Source organism: Rhinatrema bivittatum, chromosome 11, assembly GCF_901001135.1.
Source record: "Rhinatrema bivittatum chromosome 11, aRhiBiv1.1, whole genome shotgun sequence".
In the NCBI taxonomy this organism is placed as follows: Eukaryota; Metazoa; Chordata; class Amphibia; order Gymnophiona; family Rhinatrematidae; genus Rhinatrema; species Rhinatrema bivittatum.
In genome coordinates this window covers 47,741,769-47,767,938 of record NC_042625.1, presented here as the reverse complement: position 1 = coordinate 47,767,938, position 26,170 = coordinate 47,741,769, and the positions used below count along the sequence as shown (strand labels likewise).

Here is a 26,170-nt window from a genome sequence, read left to right as displayed (position 1 = left end):
TTCAAGGCGGAGAGACGTGGGAAGAGAGTTCCAGAGGGAGGGGCCGGCTATGGTAAAGGCTCTCTCTCTGGTAGTTGAGTGGTGTGCTATTCTGAGGGGTGGGATGTGTAAAGTGCCCGCCGTGGAGGCTCTGGATGGACGATTGGATGTACGGAAACGTGGTGTTTCCTTGAGCCATTCGTGGTCATTTTTGTGAAGCACGTTATGGAGTATTGTAAGGGTTTTGTATTTTATACGGAAAGGGATGGGGAGCCAATGCAGTTCTTTTAAAATGGGTGTGATGTGTTCTCTCTTACGAGTGTCTGTGATGATTCGTGCCATGGAGTTCTGCAAGATTTGTAGGGGTTTAATTGTGGCGTAGGGCAGGCCTAGGAGAAGTGAATTGCAGTAGTCTAATTTTGATAGGATTGTGGACTGCAATACAAGGCGAAAGTCTTGAAGGTGGAGGAGGGGTTTGAGCTTTTTGAGGATGTGGAGTTTATAGAAGCCGGTTTTTAGAAGGGATTTGATGTGTGGATGAAAATTAAGGTGTTTGTCTAATACAACACCTAGGTCTCTTATAGATGGCAGGATGGGGAGGGTTGTGGGGGTAGTTTTAGTAGAGGCCTGTGAGGTAACCTCGAGTTTGTTGGAAATGAGGATGATTTCAGTTTTTGCTGTGTTAAGAGCGAGTTGGAGGCTGTCTAAGAGAGAGTTAATGGAGGCAAGACAGGATTCCCAGAAGTTTAGAGTTTCTTGTAGGGTTTTTTTGCATGGGGATGAGGATCTGTACATCATCCGCATACATGAAGAAATTGAGACCGAGGTTAGAAAGTAGATAGCAGAGGGGAAGAAGATATATGTTAAGAGGGTGGAGGATAAGGAGGATCCTTGGGGGACACCCTGGAGGAGGGGTATGCGTGGGGACTCAGAGTTGTCAATGTTGACCAGGTATTCTCTATGGGTGAGATATGAGGTAAACCATGATAGTACAGTGCCAGAGATGCCGATTTCTGATAGCCGGGATAGGAGTATTTGGTGGTTGACAGTGTCGAAAGCAGCAGAGATATCTAGTATAGCGAGTAAGAATGAGGTTCCTTGGTCCATGCCTATATGTATGGTGTTGGTGACTGCCAGAAGGAGGTTTTCCGTATTGCGACCTTTACGGAAGCCGAATTGTGCGGGGTGCAGAATGTTGTGGTTTCGAGGTAGTCAGAGAGCTGGGTATTGACAACCTTTTCAAGTATTTTAGATACAAAAGGGAGGTTGGATATAGGCCGGTAGTTAGAGGGGGTCTTTGGGGTCTAAGGTGGGCTTTTTTAGGAGGGGCTTGACTATTGCAAGTTTGAGTGGGTCTGGGACCTTGCCATATGTAAGAGAGCAGTTGATCAAGTCAGATAGAAGTCTGGATATGGATGTGGGAGAAGATAGGAGGGTCTTAGAGGGGATGGTGTCAGCAGAATGGGAAGCAGGTTTCATTCTTTTTAGAATGGTTTCAATTTCAAGGGTAGATGTTTGTTCGAACGTTTGCAGATTGGTTCTGGATGTTTTGGTAGGTAGGTGGAAAGTGGTGGGGGGCTTGGTGGTGAAGCGAAGGAGAATGTTGTCAATTTTATTCTTGAAGAAATTAGCAATTTCTGTGCATTTCTCTTTGGCGTTTTGTTCTGGGGAGAAGGGGCATGGGGGGGCAGTGAGATTAGCAACAAACGTGAAAAGGGCATTTGCATCGAATTGATAATTGTGGATTTTGGCTGCGTAGAAGTCTTTTTTTGGCTTGGTTAGTGGCTTGACGGTAGTGGTGTAATGAATGTTTATATGCTGACTTGTGTGTGGGAGTGGGGTTTTTACGCCAGGTGCGTTCTTTGGCTCTAAGGTCCTGTTTGATCGTTTTGAGTTCTTTGGGTGTACCATGGTTTTTTGTCTGTGTTGGCTAAGGGTATTTTTTTGTGTATCATGGGGCAGGCTTCCTCCGCTATCTTGGCATTGATGTTATTCCAAGATTGCAAAGCTGTGTTCGGGTTGGAGAGGTCCAGGGATTTGTTTGCTTTCTCAAAGGCACGGGAGATGTCTTCCGATGAGCAGTGCTTGCGGAAGGCAATAGTCTTGCTGGTGGCCTGAGTTTTATCTCGAGAGAGAGAGGATGAGGAGGGGGCATTGTTGTGGAGGTGGGCGTTAATGATGAAATGATCAGACCAGGGGATGGGAGTGGAGGTAGGGGTGCTGTGTGAGGTGATGTGCTTGTTGACAAAGAGGAGGTCCAGTGTGTGACCAGCCTTATGTGTGGGAGAGGTGATGAGTTGCTTGAAGCCTAATGCTTGGAGGGTGATCATTAGTGTTTCACAGGCAGGTGTGATAGGGTTGTTGTCTGCATGGAGGTTGAAATCTCCGAGAATGATTGCTGCAGAGTCAAGTTTGATGTTGTTTGTTATATATTCTATGAGGGGGATGTGTCGTGTTCAAGTAGGCCTGGGGGGGCGTAGATGAGGCAGATCTGCATAGTCTTAGATTTAAAAGAGGCCAATTTCCAGTTTGTGGGGTGGTTTAGAAGGGTGGAGTTTGAGTTTGAGGTGCTTTTTAGCGGCGAGGAGTAATCCTCCCCCTTTTTTTTGAGGCGGGGGATAGAGAAGATATCATAGGTCTGAGAGGGGAGTTGGTTGATGAAGACGTGGTCAGAATCTTTTAGCCATGTTTCAGTAATGGCACATATGTCGGGGCTGGCATCAGTAAGTAGGTCATGAAGAATTGGAGCTTTTTTGCAGATAGACTGGGCGTTGACGAGGGATATGACTAGTGAGGCTAGGCCTAAGAATTGTGTGAGGGGCGTAATCATGATGGGTATTAGTGATCTTTGGGTGATAATTGGGCAATGGCTGGTGGTATTTGTTTTGGGTCGGCTGGTGTGTGGGAGGATAGGGATGGTGAGACGGCACATCTCTGAGGAGGGAGACTTGCCAGTAAGAGGGGGAGAGGTATAAAGTGAGAAGGGGATGGAGGCAGGGAGTTATATCGACTGGAATGAAGGGCAGAGGTGCTTTGGCTCTTGGGTTTAAAGAGTCTGAGCTCTGGCTCTTATGTAACGTAGTTTGTGGTGCGGGGGGGGGGGGGGGTGGGTTGAGAGGGAGAGGGTCAAGGGGGGTGGATGGTGGGGGTAGGATGCTTTGTTTTCTCTGGGATTGGGGTGGGTACTGAGAAGAATGCTGTAGTGGGAGGTTATCAGGTGGATACAATACATGTGCAGAAAGCAGGTGGAAGCAGGCGGATATGCAATACAATAGATGCAGGTGGATGCAATACAATAGCAGGCGGATATGCAATACAATAGATGCAGGTGGAGGCAATACATGTGCAGAGTGCAGGTATAAAACAGAATGCAGTTGGAGTGCAGATAAAATACAGACAATCATACAGAATATAATATAATACAGAAAGCAGGTGGATATAGTACAAGTATGAAAATCAGTGCGAGATACAGGGCTAAGCACTGATGGTACAGTACAATAGATACAAGCTAGCAGGTGGGCCTTGCTGTCCGGCTCGTGGGGGGGGGGAGGGGGTAGGGCCTTACCCTGCGGTGGTATGCTGTTTGTTGTAGAATCCGACCGGGTCGGGGAGACTAGGTGGATAAGATCTGAGCTGGGAAGATAATAGTTATATTCTGTATGAAGAGTAAAGTGATCGTCATTGGTCCTGGACAGTTCAGCGGAGGACTGTGGCCAGCCTGTTTGGTGGGAGTTAGGTGGCAATGGGGTCCTTGAGGAGAGCACAAGTTAGGTGGTCTCCCGTACGTCAGGGTCCATAGAAGAGACACCCAAAGAGGCTCACAAAGGAGCGCACTAAGGAGCAAGCTCCTTAGGGCGCGCTCCTTCGGGTGCGTGACGCCCCAGGACGCTCCGTTACTTTTAAGGGGCCAAATCCGAGCGGGGATAGGCCGGCTGGGGTGGGGGTGGGAGTGTTTCAACTCACCACGTGGTTGCAGCGTTTGTCTCTCTTTTTTTTATTACATATGTCATTTTCTTCTCCTATTTTAAGGGAAATATTGAGGGACCATAAGATCATTGCACATACTTTAAGGGTATGGAGAACAATTCTATGGCCATCACAGAGGGAACCAGATCTTACATGACTTCATTAATATGCAATCCACAGCTATCACAATGTATGTTCTCATCAGACATGGTACACTGGGAGAAAGCTGGATTAAGGTACTTGGGTCAACCTGTGGAGGACGGTCAATTAAACTCATTCAGAGTTGATGGGAGACTGACATACCTCCTTCCACGAGGTATTTATACCTGCAATTGCGTAGAGATCTCATACGTTTGATACCCGTTAATTCGATTTTGGAAGAATGTGTGGATGCGGAGGGTGTGTTATGTTGCAAAACAAGGGCCCGGCATCTAATTTCAGTACTGTATGTCTCAATTAGAACTAAACTGGGTGGTTTGGAGACCTCCTCTGGCCTAATGCAGCAATGGAATGTAGATGTAAATGAAAATTGGGATAGTAAGGATTGGAAATCAATTTGGAAACAGTCTCGTAGAATCGATTTATTGTAAAGAGCAAGAGCTGCTTTGTAAGTTAATATGCAGAATGTATCCTACTCCTGTATTTTTTTTCTAAATTTAGGGAAGGAGTGTTGAAGAAGGCGTATACAGGAAGGAATGTATTTACATATGTGGTGGGGGATGTCAGAAGGTACAGATTTTATGGGCAGAAGTCACAGATTGTATAACTGTCAGATGCTCTCAAATGCTGGAGCCAGATCCAGCATTATATTTACTGGGACAATGGCCTAAGCGATCAAGTATGCAAGGATACTGGAGACTGGTGGGACACCTCCTGCATGCAGAATCCTTGATGGTGGCTCAAATGTGGAAGAGAGTTCCTTCGCTTTGCTGTTGGAGAGCCAAAATTACTGATATTGCCTGGATGGCAAAGCTTACATTCCAGTTAAAGGAAAAAAAATGGGCATTTATGAAAAAGATTGGGGGTCTACTGGGCATGGAGAGCGTTTGAAGCGATTTCTTGAGTAAAGGGAGGTGGGTAAACAAAAGTGAGGAGGGGGGTCCAACAAATTCAGCTCTATCATTAAGATTTGGGGAACTGGTACTAAACGATAAGTTTGGAATAGATGTGTAACTGTATTGTATGTTGGACCATTTTTGCTATGCGTGGCTTAAAAAAAAAAAAAAAAATGGCAGCAAGAATTGCCGGCATTGATCCACTAGGGATTACAATACTCGATTGCAACTTGTAACTCCGGAGAGTTATACTACATCTCTTTCCCTCCCCACCCAGCTCTCTGGAACTGCCTCCCTATGGTAGCTATCTAGGTTCATGTCCTTACTTCCTCAAGCTTTAGCCTGTCTTGCATGGTTCACTCTCTCCCTAGGCCTGGATTTTGTAAGATAGTTTTGTGTTTCTGGTGGAAGCTTTTACCACCAGAAACTGCAGCACAGTGGCACCCAGTGGGCAGCAGAGGTCTCTTGAATGTCTTCATCTTAATGCATTCCAGTGAAAATGTCCCTGTAACCACACTCTGTGGTCTGTCCAGCGGAGATGAGACTGGAAGCTTAGGCTTGTGCATTCCCCATATTTGCATATGTAAGAACACAAGATATGCCATACTAGGTCAGACCAAGCGTCCATCAAGCCCAATATCCTGTTTCCAACAGTAGCCAATCCAATTCACAAGTACCTGGCAAGTACCTAAACATTAAATAAATCTCAAGCCACTATTGCTTATTAATTAATAGCAATTTATGGATTTTTCCTCTAGGAACTTATCCAATCCATTTTTAAACCTAGTTATACTAACTGCTATAACCACATTCTCTGGCAATGAATTCCTGAGCTTAATGATGCGCTGAGTGAAAAAATTCTTTGATCTGTTTTAAATGAACTACTTGCTAACTTCATGGAGTGCCCCCTGGTCCTTCTATTATCTGAGAGAGTAAATAACCGATTTACATTAACTTTTTCAAGTCCTTTCATGATTTTGTAGACTTCTATCATATCACCCCCCTCAGCAGTCTCTTCTCCAAACTGAACAGCCCTAACCTCTTTAGCCTTTCCTCACAGGGCAGCCGTTCCATGCCACTTATTTTGGTTGCCCTTCTCTGCACTTTCTCCAGTGCAACTATATCTTTTTTAAGATGCGGCGACCAGAATTGTACACAGTATTCAAGGTGCGGTCTCACCATGGAGCGATACAGAGGCACTATGACATTTTCCGTTCTATTAACCATTCCCTTCCTAATAATTCCTAACATTCTGTTTGCTTTTTGGATTACCACAGCACACTGAGCAGATGATTTCACACAGCTGTATATTACACAAGCATTGTCAACTTTCCCCCCCCCTCCCCAGTGGGCAGATTCTTCCTGCTCCTTTATTTCCAGCTCAGTTGGAAGCAGGGCTTGGATCTGGCACCAGGAGCCTTCATTCACAACTACTCAGGGATCTTCCCCCTCCCAACTTATTTTAGTTTAAGGATCGCAGAGAAGCAGGAAATCCTGTCACTACAGGATCCAAACCCAGCCACTGAATGTCACCATAGTCTCTTCCTCCTTATCTAACCCCCATTCTCCTGGGACAATGAGCGCTGCCTCTGCAGCATCCCCAGACCCAGGCCTCTCAGGCAGTAGAAGGCCTGAGAAGCACAGGACCAAGTTTAGCCAACCTGGTATTTTTCTTTCGTTAATTAGGAAACAATTTCTAGCTGTTGTGATAAATACCCAGATACCTCTCCCTGTATAATTGGGAAGCCGAGCTTACATTAAATCTATCAGAGGGTTGCTTACGTTTTTCCAGGAGACTCCTGCAGCCAGAATATATCATCGCTTGTAATCCCATACTCCAGTGCCCCAGCAATCTATCAACAGAAATAGTATGTATGAATGCTAAAAACTGTCTCAATCTCCAAGCCCATCCCGCTAAGCATGAAAAGGTTTTGCCAACCTATTTGCAGCCTGGACTATAGTATGAGCACTAGTAGTGTCTTATAGTGCAATATATATCTACACTATCTGAATGCTAGAAGCAGCTGAGAAGACTTTTATACAATGTCTTAATGACAGGAAATTCTATTGCAAACTGCTTGCTTTTACCATAAGAACTTGCCATACTGGGTCAGACCAAGGGTCCATCAAGAAAGAGTAAATAACCGATTCACATTTACCCGTTCTAGACCTCTCATGATTTTAAACACCTCTATCATATCCCCCCTCAGCCGTCTCTTCTCCAAGCTGAACAGCCCTAACCTCTTTATCCTTTCCTTATAGGGCAGCTGTTCCAACCCCTTTACCATTTTGGTTTCTCATCTCTGTACCTTCTCCAGTGAAACTATATCTTTTAGAATTGTACACAGTATTCTAGGTGGGGTCTCACCATGGAGCGATACAGAGCCATTATGACATTTTCCATTTTATTCACCATTCCCTTCCTAATAACTCCTAACATTGTTTGCTTTTTTGACTGCCGCAGCACACTCAGCCGATGATTTCAATGTATTATCCACTAAGACGCCTAGATCTCTTTCCTGCGTGGTAACTCTGAATATGGAATCTAAAGGAAAATTGGTTCTTTCCTGCTAATTTTCGTTCCTGTAGTGCCACCGATCAGTTCAGATTTCTGGGTTTTGCCTCCCTTTCAGCAGCTGAAGACAGAGAATGTTTTACTGACACTGCCGTATATAACCTAGTGTGTCACCTGAAGTCCTTCAGTATTGACCTGTACCAAAGCCAAGATAATAGAAAACACTGACATCAACCACTAATAATTATCCCCTGAATAAGCAGAGGGAAGTGGAAACTTAGAACAGATAAACTTGCTCCCATTAAAAAACATGAAGAACCAAACAAAACCTGTGCCATTCTTCAGATTAATTACCATAAACAGATTGAGCAAACTCTCCCAACCTCCCTTCCCAAACTGGGTGGGACTCTGGACTGATCTTTGGTACTACAGGAATGAAAATTAGCAGGTAAGAACCAATTTTCCTTTCCCTATTCGTACCCAGATCAGTCCAGACTCCTAGGATTCACCAAAGCTTCCCTAAATGAGGTGGGACGGTGAGAGTCCCACTCAAAGTACACTCTCGCCAAAGCCCATGGCCTTTGGGGTCTGAACATCCAAACAATGTCTGGCAAAAGCGTGCAAAGACTTCCAACTAGCCACCCTGTAAATCTCTTGCAGCAACATCTGCTGACATTCGGCCCAGGACGCTGCCTGGGAACGAGCAGAATGAGCCCTTAAGCCCTCTGGTACTGGATGCCCCTGACAGAGAGACACGGATCCAACAGCCTCCTTCAACCACCGCATAATCGTGGCTTTTGATGCCTTATGCCCTTTCTTAGCACCACTTCACAGTACAAAAAGGTAATCCAATAACCAGAAGCTGTTAGTAACCGAGACCCCATAACAATGCGCGCTTGATATCCAAAAACCGTAACTCCCTCACATGAGGCGCCATAACCTCCAAGTTCGGGAAAGCTGGGAGCTCCACTGACTGATTTACATGAAAAGACAAAACCACCTTCGCAGAAAGGCTGGAACCGTCCTCAAGGAAACCCCCGAATCCTAAATTCTCAAGAAAGGCACCCTACATGACAAAGAACATAAGAACATAAGAAAATGCCATACTGGGTCAGACCAAGGGTCCATCAAGCCCAGCATCCTGTTTCCAACAGTGGCCAATCCAGGCCACAAGAACCTGGCAAGTACCCAAAAACTAAGTCTATTCCATGTAACCATTGCTAATGGCAGTGGCTATTCTCTAGGTGAACTTAATAGCAGGTAATGGACTTTTCCTCCAAGAACTTATCCAATCCTTTTTTAAACACAGCTATACTAACTGCACTAACCACATCCTCTGGCAACAAATTCCAGAGTTTAATTGTGCGTTGAGTAAAAAAGAACTTTCTCCGATTAGTTTTAAATGTGCCCCATGCTAACTTCATGGAGTGCCCCCTAGTCTTTCTACTATCCGAAAGATTAAATAACCGATTCACATCTACCCGTTCTAGACCTCTCATGATTTTAAACACCTCTATCATATCCCCCCTCAGTCGTCTCTTCTCCAAGCTGAAAAGTCCTAACCTCTTTAGTCTTTCCTCATAGGGGAGTTGTTCCATTCCCCTTATCATTTTTTTTTTTTAAATTTTTATTAGTTTAAACAAAATTTACAAAGGATTATCACTTTGTACAGAAACAAAGAAACATAACTTTCTCCATTTTTGCAACTTTACAGTTACATTAAGAAGAATAACATTTTCAAATATCTTGGCCTCAAATATGTAACAGAGGGTGTACAGCCAGAAATAAAAGAGGAGATATTCTTTAGAAATTCTTACTACAGAAAAGCTTAACGGTCAATAACAACTATTCTTCCTTTTCTATGACATTTGAAGCATCCTGAACTGGGGGGTTACAAGGCAATCTTTTCTTATTCTCTAATAATTCTTTCATTTGTTCAGGTACAAAGAAAACATATGTAACATTGTCTAGCTTTAATATACATCGACAAGGATACCAGAGTACAAAGCTTGCCCCCAACAAGCGGGCGTCCTGTCTCATTGACAGGAACCACCTCCTTCTCTCCTGGGTAGCCTGTGCCAAATCAGGGAAGACCTGCACCGATTTACCCATGAATTCTGCTCTGATATTGGAAAAGTAATTCCTCATTACCAAACTGAGGTCTTGAGAGTAAATAAAAGAAACTAAGAGAGTAGATCTCTCTATTACTTCTGGCATAGAAGTCTCCAGAAAAGTTGTTAAATTAGCAAGATCAAGCTCTGGAGCAGCTTCTTCTTCTCTAGGCCTTGCATGAGGCATGAAATACACCTTATTCAAAGCTGGAATATTTTCAGGTGCTATCTTCAAAATTTCCACCATGTATTTCCTCAAAGTTACTCTCGGTTGTTCGCTCATAACCTTTGGGAAATTTATAAACCTAAGGTTTAAATTCCTTGATTTATTTTCAAGCTGTTCCAATTTCCTATTAATGGCGATACGATCTTTCAACATAGCTGCTTGCAATTCCTGAGACTTCTTTACTTGCTCTTCCAGCCTGATAATCTTTTGTTGATGTTCTAAATATTTTGCGTTGTATTCCTGGGTAAAGCCTCCAATTTTCTGGGTCACATTTGATTGTTGTTGAGCTACTTTATATAATGCCATCCCCATTTTGGTTATCAGCTCCCAGAGAGCGTCCATGGATACCACCTCAGGTTTAGGGAATAAAGCATTCCCTGCTTCGGGCTCAAACTTAAAGAAATCCTCACCATTGAAGGCATTCATTGTGGAAGCAAAGTCCAAATTGAAGCTTGCCGCCTGCGGCCCTGCCATCCCTTCTCCTGTCTCCTCCAGGCCTGCATTTTCTCTCCCACTCCCCGCGGTGGTTCCTGCTGCTGTACCCAATTCCCCGATAGGGATCGATAAAGCACTCACCGGGCTCGAGGAGTCTCTGGGGACCGGCGCTGGAGGTGTCCTGGGGTCTGGAGGACTCAGAGTGGTTTCTCCTGGGTCTGCCACGGCTCCTCCCGTGGCAACCTCCGCGGAGCATGTCGCCTCCAATTTTGAATAGTTTGCAGTCAGCTCCGCTATCGTGCGCTGTCCGGGCGGCAGGGGTAACTCTGCAGGATACACGCGAACCCGACCTTTCCTTTTCGGGGGCATTTTCAGGTATTCTCCGACGAAGAAACAAGCAAGAGAAGAAATCCGGAGAGCGTCTGATCGGAGCTGCTACACCGCCGCCATCTTGGCCACACCCCCCCATTCCCCTTATCATTTTGGTCGCCCTTCTCTGTACCTTCTCCACCGCAATAATATCTTTTTTGAGATGCGGCGACCAGAATTGTACACAGTATTCAAGGTGCGGTCTCACCATGGAGCAATACAGAGGCATTATGACATTTTCCGTTTTATTCACCATTCCCTTTCTAATAATTCCCAACATTCTGTTTGCTTTTTTGACTGCCGCAGCACACTGTACCGACGATTTCAATGTGTTATCCACTATGACGCCTAGATCTCTTTCTTGGGTTGTAGCACCTAATATGGAACCCAACATTGTGTAATTATAGCATGGGTTATTTTTCCCTATATGCATCACCTTGCACTTATCCACATTAAATTTCATCTGCCATTTGGATGCCCAATTTTCCAGTCTCACAAGGTCTTCCTGCAATTTATCACAATCTGCTTGTGATTTAACTACTCTGAACAATTTTGTGTCATCTGCAAATTTGATTATCTCACTCGTCGTATTTCTTTCCAGATCATTTATAAATATATTGAAAAGTAAGGGTCCTAATACAGATCCCTGAGGCACTCCACTGCCCACTCCCTTTCACTGAGAAAATTGCCCATTTAATCCTACTCTCTGTTTCCTGTCTTTTAGCCAGTTTGCATTCCACGAAAGGACATCGCCACCTATCCCATGACTTTTTACTTTTCCTAGAAGCCTCTCATGAGGAACTTTGTCAAACACCTTCTGAAAATCCAAGTATGCTATATCTACCGGTTCACCTTTATCCACATGTTTATTAACTCCTTCAAAAAAGTGAAGCAGATTTGTGAGGCAAGACTTGCCCTGGGTAAAGCCATGCTGACTTTGTTCCATTAAACCATGTCTTTCTATATGTTCTGTGATTTTGATGTTTAGAACACTTTCCATTATTTTTCCTGGCACTGAAGTCAGGCTAACCGGTCTGTAGTTTCCCAGATCGCCCCTGGAGCCCTTTTTAAATATTGGGGTTACATTTGCTATCCTCCAGTCTTCAGGTACAATGGATGATTTTAATGATAAGTTACAAATTTTTACTAATAGGTCTGAAATTTCATTTTTTTAGTTCCTTCAGAACTCTGGGGTGTATACTATCCGGTCCGGGTGATTTACTACTCTTCAGTTTGTCAATCAGCTTGTCAAAAAGCTTGAAGCTCCGAGATCCGTCTAGTGGAACAAATTGCCACCAAGAAAACCACCTTCAAAGTCAGCTCCTTTATGCTGGTCTATTTGAGAGGCTCAAACATCGCCTCACACATGCCTTTCAAAACCAAGTTAAGGCTCCAGGAGGGAGACAGTGTCTGAACCGGAGTATGCAAATTCTTCACTCCCCAGAGAAAACGCACAAAATGTGGTTGTGCAGTGTCATTTCTTGTACTTTGCCCCAGAGATATCCCAAGGCTGCCATTTGAACTCTGAGAGAACTGAAAGACAAACCCTTCAGCAAACCTATTTGCTACAGAAGCTTGCATAGGAACAACACCTTGCTCCAAGCACCAATCCTCAATCACCTTCCACCCTTACATAAGCCAAAGAGGTGAATGACTTCCTAGCTTGCAACAGAATAGCAATAACATCCTCAGAGTAACCTTTGTCCCTTAAGCGTTTCCTCTCAAAAGCCAAGCCACGAGACAGAAGCGAGCCACCTGATCCAAAAATATGGGACCTTGACGCAGCAGGTTCAGGAGATGAGCGAGCCTCAACTGCCTATCACCAGATTGACCAGATCTGCAAACTAGGGCCTTCGAGGCCATTCCAGAGCCACTAGAATCACATCTCCCGGATGGCCCTCTACTAGAGATGTGAATCGGAACCAGAATCGGTTCGGATTTCAGTTCCGATTCACATCTCTACAATCTACCATCTGCTGGAGTCAGAGAAATACTGAAGGACTGCAGGTGGCTTACTATTTATTTATTTAAAAGTTTTTATATACTGCACCATGGGGTAGTAGTCCATCCGTCTAGGTGGTTTACATAATAAAACATACACAATATCTTAACTTACATCATTTAAAATACAATATAGTTAAAATGCAGTAATAACAAGTACTAATATTATAGAAATCATATTTGGGAAATTCATTGCGGTAGGTTGTATGCACATGTGAATAAATATGTTTTCAGTGCTTTTTTGAACTCATTACGGTTTACTATTATTAAGCGAATATATTCAGGAATTGAGTTCCATAACATAGGGCCTGCAACCGAAAAGGCTCGTTTTCTTGTCAATGCTAAGCATGCAGATTTTATTGATGGGATTTCCGAAATGCATTTATCCATGGATCGGAGCTGTCTGGTAGGTTAAATGGCAGTGTCAATAAAGTTCTGTCTCCATCTGCTGGAAGGGAGGCAAAACCCAGGAGTCTGGACTGATCTGAGTACGCACAGGGATCATACAGGTAACTACAGCATGGGTTGTTTTTCCCTATATGCATCACCTTGCACTTGTCCACATTAAATTTCATCTGCCATTTGGATCCCCAATCTTCCAGTCTCGCAAAGTCCTCCTGTAATTTATCACAATCCGCTTGTGATTTAACTACTCTGAATAATTTTGTATCTACAAATCTGATTACCTCACTCATCATATTCCTTTCTAGATCATTTATAAATATATTGAAAAGCACTGGTCCAAGTACAGATCCCTGCGGCACTCCACTGTTTATTCTTTTCCACTGAGAAAATTGACCATTTAATCCTACTCTGTTTCCTGTCTTTTAACCAGTTTGAAATCCATGACAGGATATCGCCTCCTATCCCATGACTTTTTAGTTTTCTTAGAAGCCTCCCATGAGGGACTTTGTCAAACGCCTTCTGAAAATCGAAATACACTACATCTACCAGTTCACCTTTATCCACATGTTAATTATTAACCCCTTAAAAAAAATGAAGATCTCTGCTCCTCACTGCACAGAGTATCATGCAGTCTTGTCACTCAAACATTTAAATATCCAAGTGACTTTCAAAGAATCACTTCACTCAGGTTGTTTAAGTTGATGTTTTTGGCTTTAATAAGCAATGCAATAAAAAACTCATGCATCGCAGACTTTCCTAAATTGCTTAAAATGAATGCTCCTGACAACAGCATATTCTACTTGCTCACTGCAGTAATGCAGCATAGGATCAATCAGCACCAGACCCACTATATTTCCTTCTCATTTTACAATAAAATCCCTTTTAAAAGAGTTCATGAAAAGAATATGACTGCCTTCTTACTAACAGTCACAATACTAAAATATCACCACATTTTATAATCATTTAGGGAACTCACATGTGCAGGATACTTTGGCCGTCCTCCAGTAGCTATAACTATGTTTTCTGCTGTGACTATAATCTGGAAATAAAAAAAACAGTTTCATGGCACACCCACACGTAACATCAAAATGTGCTGTTATCCTCCTAGGAAAATAACTCACTGGCTCTGGAGTATTGGCTTGGCCGAGAGTGATGCAAACATATGCACAACCTCTGGGGTCTCTCATGATTTCTCCTGATAAACAAACATGCAAGGCGAATGTGGCCCCTGGCTGATCGAGGCTTGGAAGGGAGGCCTCCTCTGCGGGTGATCCTTCAGGGCCTCGACCCCTGTTCTATTATGCACATCGCTCTGAAACTAAAATCACCCCCTCCCCCCATGGCCTGTAAGGAAACATGCTGAGTCAGTGGAATGGCAAGGGGAATTATCTGTGCCTCTTTCACCCACACTTTACCTGGGAGTGAGCCTGAACAGTGTTAGAATTTATGGGTCTTCAGGTTTCTGACATTGAAGAAGAGTTGGATACCAGCACAGTGATCCAAGACAGCAGCTCACCTCTTTGCCCGCTTTGGTTACACCACGGACTGTGTGCGCATTCACAAAACTGCCCTTAATATTGTGATATTTCACATGCCTGTTAACGAGAGATGCGATTAAACTGCTGTTTCTCTTCAGAGCCTAAGCTGAGAGCAAGCAAAATATATTTCTCACATATGTACTAGAGCAGGGACAGGAAACTTCAGTCCTGGAATGCCACAACCAGGTCTGGTTTTCAGAATATCCAGAATGAATATGCATGGCATAGATTTACATACAAATCTACTTCATGCATATTCATTGCAGATAGCCTGAAAACCAGAATTGTTCGCAGCACTTCAGGACCGGAGTTCCCTGTCCCTGTTCTAGAAGAAAATTTCTCAATTCCAACAAATACTGAAACTGACAAGTAAAATATTTTTATAAAGATTTATACTGTAAGAATATAATGAATGAGAAAAGAGTCTGGATCAGTAAACCTTAAGAAATACTTCCAGGTTTTATTAAAGTTTGTATAAAGCACAGACTTAATGCAAGACATTAAATATGATTCAGCTAACATAAAACCTGCACGTGTACAATGCTAGTTAAAAAAAAGTTACTTTAAATGTAAAGCAAAGATGCAGAAATCCCAAAATAAATGTTTCTGGTTACCATGTGTGCTGCGTTTTCTCTGAATGAACTCTGGTATTATTTGTGCTAGAGACATGTACATAGTAAACTACCAAAAAGGCAAAGAGATCATACTTATGAATTCAGATCAGAACATCCTACAGTACCTTATTGTTGAGTGGTGGCCCTGGCATCACGTCTGTCTACAGGTCTGATGATTTATTAAGCCTTAGACACACTCACAAAGACTGAAATTACTGCAGGGATCATTAAGAAGCCACTAAGTATCAGCTCATCTTAGCACAGATTCCAAACTGCTTCTCTCCAGGAGCAGAGAGAAAATGAACAAACTGCAGTCTAAGAGGACAGCAGAGGTGGTGCTTGCAGATCTCACTCACACATATTCATCGTGAATACTTGAATATCTTGAAAACCTGACTGGCTGTGTTCTGAGGAAAGGGTTGAGAACCCCTGCTCTAGGAAGTCATGCAAACAACAGACTCAAATTCCTATTTTCAAAATCCATTTACTAACAAAATAGGACAATGTCTTGACAGAAGTAGCAGAAAGAAGAGAGGCATGAAGACACCACAGGAATATCAAACAGAACATGAGCGTGGAGTCAAGTGACAAGGACAAGGTATGCCTCAGCAGATAAAATAACCCAATCCAAGAAAAAAAGTGTTGGATATTTAATATACTAGCGGTAATTCAAGAAAATCTGCCTGGCTGTTCCTGTCCCCACTGCTAAGGATATATCCCAGCTGCCAGCCATAGAAGCTTGATCAGCTATAGGAAATCACTCCTTATATAAGCCTGTAGCATCCTGTAGATAAGCAGAAAAGACCCTGTTCTTAATCCACAGGGACCTTCATGATCAGTTTTTTATTTTATTTTTCTTGGAAGTTTATCTAGGTTTATTACAAGAACAAAAAGGAGAAAAATCAATGGAAAAAATTGATTTGTCATTTCTGTAGGTAAATAGTTGTATTCTTGTTGTAATAAAACACTTATAGATTGCTGGGAAAAATAAAGGTCGCCCCCATGTTTTACCAATAACTCTGCAACAATCTACAGTTACCAAAGCCAGTGAAGCTGTTTATACACACAGCTTACCTCTTAGGTCCCCACGGACTTGTTGGACAGTACTCTGCTACCACAAACCCGGTGGCATTGACCTGGTTGGTTTCTGGCGCGTTAAAGCCTGCTGGTACTAACCCAGCTATCCCATGGCCTGACGTATCGCTAGGCCATGCTTGCTTTCAGTTTAACTCTCTCTCCAGCACAATGTTGTGAACACCAGTCAATCTCTGGCGTTTGCTTTCACTTCCAGCAGGGAGATGAAAGGGCCAAAAAAACCCAAACCAAATTCAGTAACCCACAAACAAAAAGCAATAAAACATGCATATATTTACATGTATTTTTCTAATTTGTTTTTATGTTTTTATTGTTAAAAAATATTTGTCTCCTGATGCTGGCAAAGAACTGAAACATGACTATTTTGGGACCTTTCTGATTTGGGTTATGCTCATTTTATTAATTATTTGTGGTTTATTGATTTTAATCAAACTCTGTTTTGTATTTCTATCGATTACACTTTTTTTGGTACTACAGCTATAATTTTTGGCCTGCTGTTACTAGTATTTTTGATGTGCGTTGTGGTTGTTAGCACTTGTCTTTGTGTTTATGTTGTTATATTATTGTATTCAGTGTTCTGTAACTTGCTATGAGCACTAGTATTGGATAAACCCACTAAAAAGACATAACTAAATAAAATTAATATTAAACATCCAGCTCTGCTTTTCTTGGATTAGAGTATTTTATTTCCTTAGATTTCTCCTCTTCCTCATCTGACCCCACTCTCACATTCTCTGACAGAAAGAGCTGCAGTTCAAAACGAAAAAAGTCACAGAATCCAAGGGAGCCACACCTGTGGCTATTATTCTAAGCTAGAAGTACAAAGACATATTTAAACAATGTACTTGTCCTGTAGTTGCACCCTGTGTCCCCAGTTCAAGGATTTGATGTAACTTTGCACAGCCATGGTCATTTTATACCTGTTAAAAAAAAAAACAAAAAAAAAACACCAAACAATTTTAACATGGTCATTATTACAAGGCCTAGTACTGTTCAGAGTTAATTCATGGGCTGTGCCAACCAAAGGATTCATATCTGTGACCCAAGTCTTTGTATACAATTCCATAGCCCATTATACCACCTTTATTAATCAAGGTGCACTAGGAGCTGCGTAAATAGGATTTAACAAAAAACCAGAGAGGAGGGCAGATAATGGCTGCATGGCCACATGCTCCAAAAGGTCTGAAAACCTTCAGTCGAATAAGACAGCTGTACATGGGATTTGCCAATTTTGCAAAAGCTCATTTTTCATATTGTAGCAAGTTATAGACTCCACTTGTTTTTGCTGTGCCCAATTGCTACATGAAATACAATCCCATAGTGTTTTAGGAATAATGTGCAGGACAGATGGCTTCGCTACTGCTGCACAAGTCAAGGAAGCTGAAAGTCAGAAGACCATAGAGAGTCATCTTACCAGTCAAGATGAAAAGGGGGGGATATGTTCCAGCCATAGTACTGAGCATCTTTAAGAAAACTCCCTAAAAGAGCAGCCTGGTGCATTAGCTTTTTAGGAATGCATCCTACATTCACACAAGTGCCTCCTAGGCCCCATTTGGTTCCTAAAAAGATAGAAACAATAAAAGGATACTTTGTTTTATTCACATATCCCAGCAGTTCCTTTATTTCGAAGTCTGTTTAACTCACTTAAAACCCGTTCATATTCAAAGGGCTATTGTCTGGCTAATGGATATAAACCCAATGCAAATCTCTTTACAGGTAGGGAAGGGCAGCGTGAAGGCTTCAGAATCTATTCAGGACTTAGAAGTTGTGTTAGATGCCAGATTTACCTTACAGCAACAACTGTCTAATGTTGTAAGGCAAGGTTGTTTTTTCAAACTATTGGGCCGATACAGTAAAATGCGCAGGAGAGCCGGCGCTCCGAGACGAGCGCCCGCTCTCCTGGGCGCGCGATTTTCTATTCAAATGAGGGCCCGCGGTAATAGGGAGGCACTAGGGACACTAGCGCGTCCCTAGCGCCTCCTTATTGACAGAAGTGGCGGCTGTCAGCGGGTTTGACAGCCGACGCTTAGTTTTACCGGCGTTGGTTGTCGAACCCGCTGACAGCCACAAGTTCGGAAAATGGACGACGGCAAGATTGAACGTCCTTCTTCCAACCCGTGAGCTGATTTTTTTTTTTTTAATTTTGGGGCCTCCGACTTAATATCGCTATGATATTAAGTCGGAGGGTGTACAGAAAAGCAGTTTTTTCTGCTTTTCCATACACTTGTCTGGGGCCAGCCGAAATGAACTCCAGCCTTTGGCAGGAGTTAATGTCAGAGTAAAATTTGCGGGCTGCACATTTTACTTTCTGAATCGCACGGGAATAAATAATAGGCCCATCAACATGTATTTGCATGTTGCAGGCGCTATTAGTTTCAGGGGGGGGGGGGGGGGGTTGGCCGCGCGTTTCCCACTTGCTATTACCCCTTACTGTATAAGGGGTAAAAATAGCGCGTCGAAAACACGTGGCCAAACGGGGGCTAACTGTGCACTCGGTCGAGCACACCATACTGCATCGGCCCGAATGTAACCAACCCTACTCACAAAGCAGGACACATCCTGGACTTAATTTTTGCCAATCACGATAACTGTATAGTGAATACTACACACAACACAATACCCTGGGCAGATCACCAACTAATTAAAGCAGAAATAACCTTCCTCACCACACAACAAACAAACCCACATAATAATCAATCCTTCACATACAGAAAAAAGGTAGAACCGGAAATACTCGAAGAAACAAAAATAAAATAACTGAGTTCGAACACGATGATGCCTCCTCATCCTTCAACTCCTGGGATAAAATAATCAATGAAATAGTGGATACCCTATGCCCAATTCAGAAAAAAAAATGTTCCAAAAGGACAGCAACACAACTAAACAAAAGAATCCTTGGTATAGCAAGGAGCTAAGACACACTAAACATACCCTGAGAAAGTCTGAAAAGCAACTGTGGAAATGCCAATCTACAATGTCTCTAGAAAAATTCAAATCCTATTTAACAAAATACCTTGAACAAATCAATAAAGAAAAAAAAGAATATTATGCAAAATAGATTCATGGTGTAATTTTTAATTCCAAATTGCTTTTCGAAACAGTTAAAAACCTCCATCTCAAATAGCTACGAATTTTCAAAAATCTCATGCAACAAATGTTACCTCGCTATTAAACAAAATAAATAAACTAAAATCACAATTCTCAACCTGCTTACCCACAAAAGAATCTGAAGATAAATTTGGTCAAGTGAAATGGACCTCGTTGACCCAGTATCTAAATATGAAATAAACCAAATCACCACAAAAATGAGACCTGCTTCCCACCCACTAGACCCATCCCTGCAAGTGCCCTGAAACAGTAAACACCATACAACTCTGATATTTAAAACCATCATAAACCACTCGCTAGCTGAGAGATTAGTCCCTCATAAAGCCAAACAAGCAATGATCAAACCAATCCAAAAAAATAAAAATGGCAGAATCGATGATTGGGACAATTACCGACCAATATCCAACCTGCCTTTCATCGCGAAAGTCCTTGAAAAAGCAGTGTTATCACAATTAGAGAACCACCTAGAAGACAACAATATACTATACCCAAACCAATTCAGAAATATCACTCAACAAAAACCCTACTCATCTCCCTAGCCGATCCTGTACTACAAGGGTTTGACCACAACAAATCATATATCCTGGTACTAATAGATCTAACTGCAGCATTTGATACAATTGACCATTCCCTGCCTTGCCTCCAGCTAAGAGAAATTGGAATAGACTGAAATATCTTCCATCCTAAAAGACAGGACATTCCAAGTCAAACTGAGTAATCAAATTTCTGACACCTTCCCAATCGATACAGGTGTGCCCCAAGGTTCAGCACTCTCGGCGACACTATTCAACATCTATTTGTTGCCTGTATGCAAATTTATTTATTTTAAGTGTTTTTATATACCGGGATACGTTGGGATCATCATCTCGGTTTACAGTTAACTTAATACAGCAAGAGGCTTTGCAGAGAACAGATAACAATATGTAAAACAGGATGCTGCATATAGTGTGGATTAACTGTGAATGAGGGAGGTATTTACAGGGGGAATTACTAGCAAACCTTGGAATCAAATTCTTCCTATATGCAGACGACATAATTCTACATCCCTTTTGACAAAATGTTTGAAAAAACTGCATCGTCTCTGACAACATACATGAAGGACATACAAGAAAAACTCAACTAAAACATTCTAAACCCTAAAAAAAAATAAAAAATAGAAATTGCGTGGTTAAGGAGAGATAACACGATAATCAAACTACCAACCCTAGACCTAGGAATTATTAATAATACGCCCTCAGATCAAGTACAAGACCTAGGAATTCAGATCGAAGAGAACTTCACTATGAAAAAACATATAAAGAAATTAATCAAAGCAGGATTCGCCAAGCTGAGAATATTACATCGGCTGAAACCACTGCTAACAATACAGGACTTCTGCACTGTCCCACAATCACTAATATTCTCGAACTTGGACTACCCCAACTCCCTATTACTAGGCCTACCATCAAATATACTAAAACCACTACAGTTACTTCCAAATGCCCCTGCTAGAGTCTTACTAGGGACAAGGAAGTCTGACTACATCACCCCCTCGCTGATAGCGCTACACTGGCTTCCTGTACAATCCAGAATTCATTATAAAGCATTAACTCTAATTTTCAATATCATCAACATTATTAACTCATATTTATTAGGAGTGACACTTCAACCTTACACACCACAGAGAATCCTAAGATCACAAACAAAGGACTCCTAATGGTTCCTTCTACTCGGAACACACACCTAATGCAAATAAGAGACCAAATGTTCTCCATAGCAGGCCACAAGTTGTGGAATTCCCTTCCAGAGTCAATACGCCAGATAACAGAAAGAATTTCAAGCAAGAACTGAAAACGTGGATCTTTAGAAAAGCAAACGCTTTAACATAAAACAACAATGTGCTGATAATCTCAACATATAGTTAACTGTGGTGTTAACCAAGAATAAGAATGCTGATATTGTAAACAGTTGTGATCTTCTTTTGGAACAACGGTATATAAAATGCCTAAATAAATAAATAAACAAACAAAGATGACTTAGTAGGTTAAAATATATATTAAATAAGAGATTTTAGAACAGTAATGCAGGCTTTTGTGATGATATGCTTAGATTACTGTAATGGGCTTTATGAGGGTCTTCCAATGAGTCACAAGCACTACAGCTAACGAATGCAACAGCTCGGGTTATTATGGGTTGTGCCTTAGCGCACATTACTCCGATATTAAGAGATTTGCATTGGCTTCCATTTCACTATAGAATCCATTTTAAGATCTTGACATTAGCACATTGGATACTATATGGGAAGTGTCCTCTTTATTTGCTGAGATTAGTACAAGTAACAATGTTCAACCCGTAATTTTCGGTCATGTGAGCAGCAGTTATTCAAGATTCCAAGTGCTAAAGAAACACCCCTAAAGGTTACATTTAAGCATGCTTTTTCACAAATTGCCCCTATTTTATGGAATAAGCTCCCATAGGAAATTTGTTTAATGTCTGATTGCAAGCATTTTAGGAAGCGTCTGAAAACCTTTTTCTCTAAGAATATTTTTATGTAGTCGATATGGAACTGTATATTTAATTTTGGTTTTCTTTATGATATCGTGCAACTCAATGTTGTACACAGCTGTAAACACTACAGTTGTAACGCTGTGGTATGGAAATTTTTTGTAAATAAACAATTGCATAACTTAGCTTGGCGAATGGCATTTTTAAAAATTTCCCACCACTCTCAATGCTTTTCACTTAACCAAGCATATTCAGCTAAAGACTTATGTGAATATGTTGGAGGTGTTCTGGGGTGCAGTTAAGTTAGTCAGGTAACTTTATCCAACTAAGTAAGATTTTACTGGGTATAATCAGCAGAGTACTTAACTGACAACACTCTGCTGAATATTCCAGACACAGTTATCAGGCTAGACAACACTCTGCTGAATATTCCAGACACAGTTATCAGGCTAGACAACACTCTGCTGAATATTCCAGACACAGTTATCAGGCTAGACAACACTCTGCTGAATATTCCAGACACAGTTATCAGGCTAGACAACACTCTGCTGAATATTCCAGACACAGTTATCAGGCTAGACAACACTCTGCTGAATATTCCAGACACAGTTATCAGGCTAGACAACACTCTGCTGAATATTCCAGACACAGTTATCAGGCTAGACAACACTCTGCTGAATATTCCAGACACAGTTATCAGGCTAGACAACACTCTGCTGAATATTCCAGACACAGTTATCAGGCTAGACAACACTCTGCTGAATATTCCAGACACAGTTATCAGGCTAGACAACACTCTGCTGAATATTCCAGACACAGTTATCAGGCTAGACAACACTCTGCTGAATATTCCAGACACAGTTATCAGGCTAGACAACACTCTGCTGAATATTCCAGACACAGTTATCAGGCTAGACAACACTCTGCTGAATATTCCAGACACAGTTATCAGGCTAGACAACACTCTGCTGAATATTCCAGACACAGTTATCAGGCTAGACAACACTCTGCTGAATATTCCAGACACAGTTATCAGGCTAGACAACACTCTGCTGAATATTCCAGACACAGTTATCAGGCTAGACAACACTCTGCTGAATATTCCAGACACAGTTATCAGGCTAGACAACACTCTGCTGAATATTCCAGACACAGTTATCAGGCTAGACAACACTCTGCTGAATATTCCAGACACAGTTATCAGGCTAGACAACACTCTGCTGAATATTCCAGACAAGTTATCAGGCTAGACAACACTCTGCTGAATATTCCAGACAAGTTATCAGGCTAACTAGCCTGATAACGTGTCTGCTCGCTGGTTTGCTGAATATGGACTCATTGCAGAGATCATTTTGTATTGTTTGGTTGAAGCCTTGAAGCTTGGTATTACTGCTCACAAGTTTCAAACATGTGCTAATTCAACCTCTTTTGTGTGTATGCCACCACATGTTTGATGTACGTGCAAAATGTTTGTTTATATACATTTTAAGCCCTGTTGGAACAGGGAAATGTCTAGTGACTGAATGTAAACTGGCTGACCAGCACAAAAGGCAAAATATAGATTTAAAAAATGATGAAAAATTAATCATCCTAAGTAAATTTGAATTTTTCAAACATTCTGAAGCAAAATACAATAGCTATCCAAAAGTGTGAAATGGATTCAGTTCAGTTTTCAATAAAATGTTCTGTTTTTCTGGAACAATATCTTTTGAATTTATTTTCAGGTATACAAAAGTTATGTTCACATCTGCATACTTCTCTGAAGTATTACTACTAGAAAAGGCAGCTTCTGTATAAAGCTTATGTACACAATACTTGCAGAGTATGCAGGAAAAATAAGGCCAACAGCTAAAAAAGCTGAGAAGCACATTATGTTATTATGCTTCTACAGAGTTTTTAATTTAGAAGGTGGCTCACAGCACTTTCGTACTAGCCAGCCACCGAAAGCTTCTGATGTAGATGTTCTCTATGCGCTCGCTCAACAATACTATAAGCATAACTGCTGCAGGGTGACCTTGCCATACTGTACTTATGCTTTTAATGTGTAGTAAATACACAATAAGATAACATCTATAGCTTTACATTTTGATTCCACTGAGGTAATGCAGTTTTCCTCAATGGATGTAAAATGTAACATTTTATACTTCACTTACTCCATTTGCAAGTTTGTAAATTTGCTGTTGATGCAGTTTTAGAAATTAGTCAACTTTGCTCGTTTGTGTACCTTTTGGAGTGGAATCCACATAATCCAAAATAGCCACTTTCTTCCCGAACTTTGCAGCTTCAAATTAAAAGAGAGAACAGGTGGATACACACAAAACATACATTATTGGTAAATTAGTTAGCACTGGAGCTGTGATTACAGCCAAAATGTGATTCTGAATTCAAAGACAGAAGATAAAGCAATAGTCTGATTCACATCAGAGCATACAATGCCTTTCAGCATGAAAATCCATCAAGGTATAGAGGACTGTAAAGCAAATGTGAAGGCAAGGATCTGTAGAACAGAACCCCTATGGGAGGATTAGCTGAACATATTAATGCAGGTAACTGTAACTGCTTCAGACATTCTCCAAACAGTAATTACAATGCAAAGCGGAGGCAAGGACAGATGGCAGAAAACACTTTTTGCACATATATTTCAGGCCTGATGTGTTTGTAAGAGAAACATACCTTCTTTTGCACAAGCAAGACCACCAGAGCCTCCACCAATCACCAAAAGATCATACTCCTTCCCTAGTGAAATAACACAAAAGTCCTTTAAGTTCAAAACTCTGCTGTCCGGTTTACAGGAACAAAGCTACAGGAACATATACTGGCTACCAATTCAATTCAGAATTCAATGTAAGATAATTACATTGGTCCAAAAGCTCTTGCAGAATGATTCTGTTCCATGGTTTAACTCCATACTGTTAATTTACAAACCCAATCGAGCTCTAAGATCCGAGAACAATAAGCTTCTAGAAGTACCTTCCATTAAAATAGCACAGCTTGGAATTACCAGAGTGAGAGCTTTCTCAGTGGCACCAGAATTATGGAACTCGCTTCCTGAGCAGTTACATTCAATATTGTGCAGTAGAACTTTCAAAAAAGCCTTAAAAACCCATTTATTTAAATTAGTTTTTGAAGGTATTTAAAAGTGGAAAGCACTTGTTTTCTTGAGAGAGCATTATATTTTTGTTTGATTGTATTATTTTATGCTTTGTTCGCTGTTTTAATATGTATGCATAATTGTTCGCTTCGTTTTTAATACGTAATCCACTATGAGCTATACTGGAAGTATGCAGACAAGATATCGATTTTAAATAAAAGCAGAAACACTGATACCAGCAGAACTATAACTTTAAAAGGTCAGAAGGAGGAATTTTATTTTAGTAATTAAGTAGATCGTTAAATCTTTACAACTTTATTTTTTACTAAACATTTTGTTTTTGAACATGTTTGAAGATTTTGAAATATTTCTACCTAGGTAATTTACATGATGAAAGCACCAAAGTTGCTGCACTGATCTTTCTTGGAAAGCGCGCTATTTAGTCTCCACCCTGATGTAGAGCAGAACAAAAGTTTCAAAATGACGAAGTGTAGTTGTAAGAGAAAGTGCACGGTTTTTATTACAAAAATATAAACACCTTCTGAGGTCAACTCTGGCAAGCTATTCAGTAAGCTAGTCGGAGCGGATGGACAAAGCAATAACAGATCGCCAAACCCCAGGAACTGCGACTTCCCGATGTACGAGGGAGCCAGGCCTGGTTCTGCTTATCGCCGAGAAAACAAGAACTACAAATCCCAGCAAGCCACCGGGTACAAGCAGACCTAGCCTTGCTGACCAGGTACCCCCCACAGTATTAAAGAATTACTATTACTGGTTTAAGCTGAGTTTTATGAACAAACCGAACTCCGCGTCCGGTCTCTACCTGACACATTCCGGACGCCAACCCGGTACAGAGAGCCCCGCAACACGGCGGCTCCGCACCGCCAAGCGCCGCCATGTCAGGCAGCACGCGCATGCGCGCGGCTCAAGTGAGGACCCGGGCGACGCTGACGCCTGGAGCTGTACCTCCCTTGCCTGCCTGGTGCTGGAGGATCACGTGCGGGAGCCTGAAGGGTGAGAATGGGGAAGGGGAGCTGACGCCGCATGCACAAGATTTTGTGCGGGAGAGTGCTGAAGCAGGCGCCACAGGGGAGGATAGGGAGTGGAGAAGCCGGAGGCTAAAAGCGCTTTCCTGTTTGCGGTACTAGAGAATTAAAAGTTGCAAAGTGTATGAAGCA

The 26,170-nt window shown here is 41.8% G+C and overlaps 1 protein-coding gene across 2 annotated transcripts in view; it reads right to left on the bottom strand.

Moving 5' to 3' along the window:
• TXNRD2 (thioredoxin reductase 2) overlaps positions 1–26,170 on the bottom strand; it is a 110,044-nt gene that overhangs the window by 71,454 nt on the left and 12,420 nt on the right. For both annotated transcript variants that reach the window (XM_029572008.1, XM_029572007.1), the window contains exons 2-8: positions 24,575–24,637; positions 24,126–24,182; positions 17,724–17,868; positions 17,155–17,229; positions 14,579–14,657; positions 14,039–14,101; positions 6,783–6,853 (exon numbers count right to left, since the gene is read on the bottom strand). In XM_029572008.1, the coding sequence (XP_029427868.1) occupies positions 6,783–6,853; positions 14,039–14,101; positions 14,579–14,657; positions 17,155–17,229; positions 17,724–17,868; positions 24,126–24,182; positions 24,575–24,637 (553 nt within the window). The remainder of the gene's footprint in view (positions 1–6,782; positions 6,854–14,038; positions 14,102–14,578; positions 14,658–17,154; positions 17,230–17,723; positions 17,869–24,125; positions 24,183–24,574; positions 24,638–26,170) is intronic.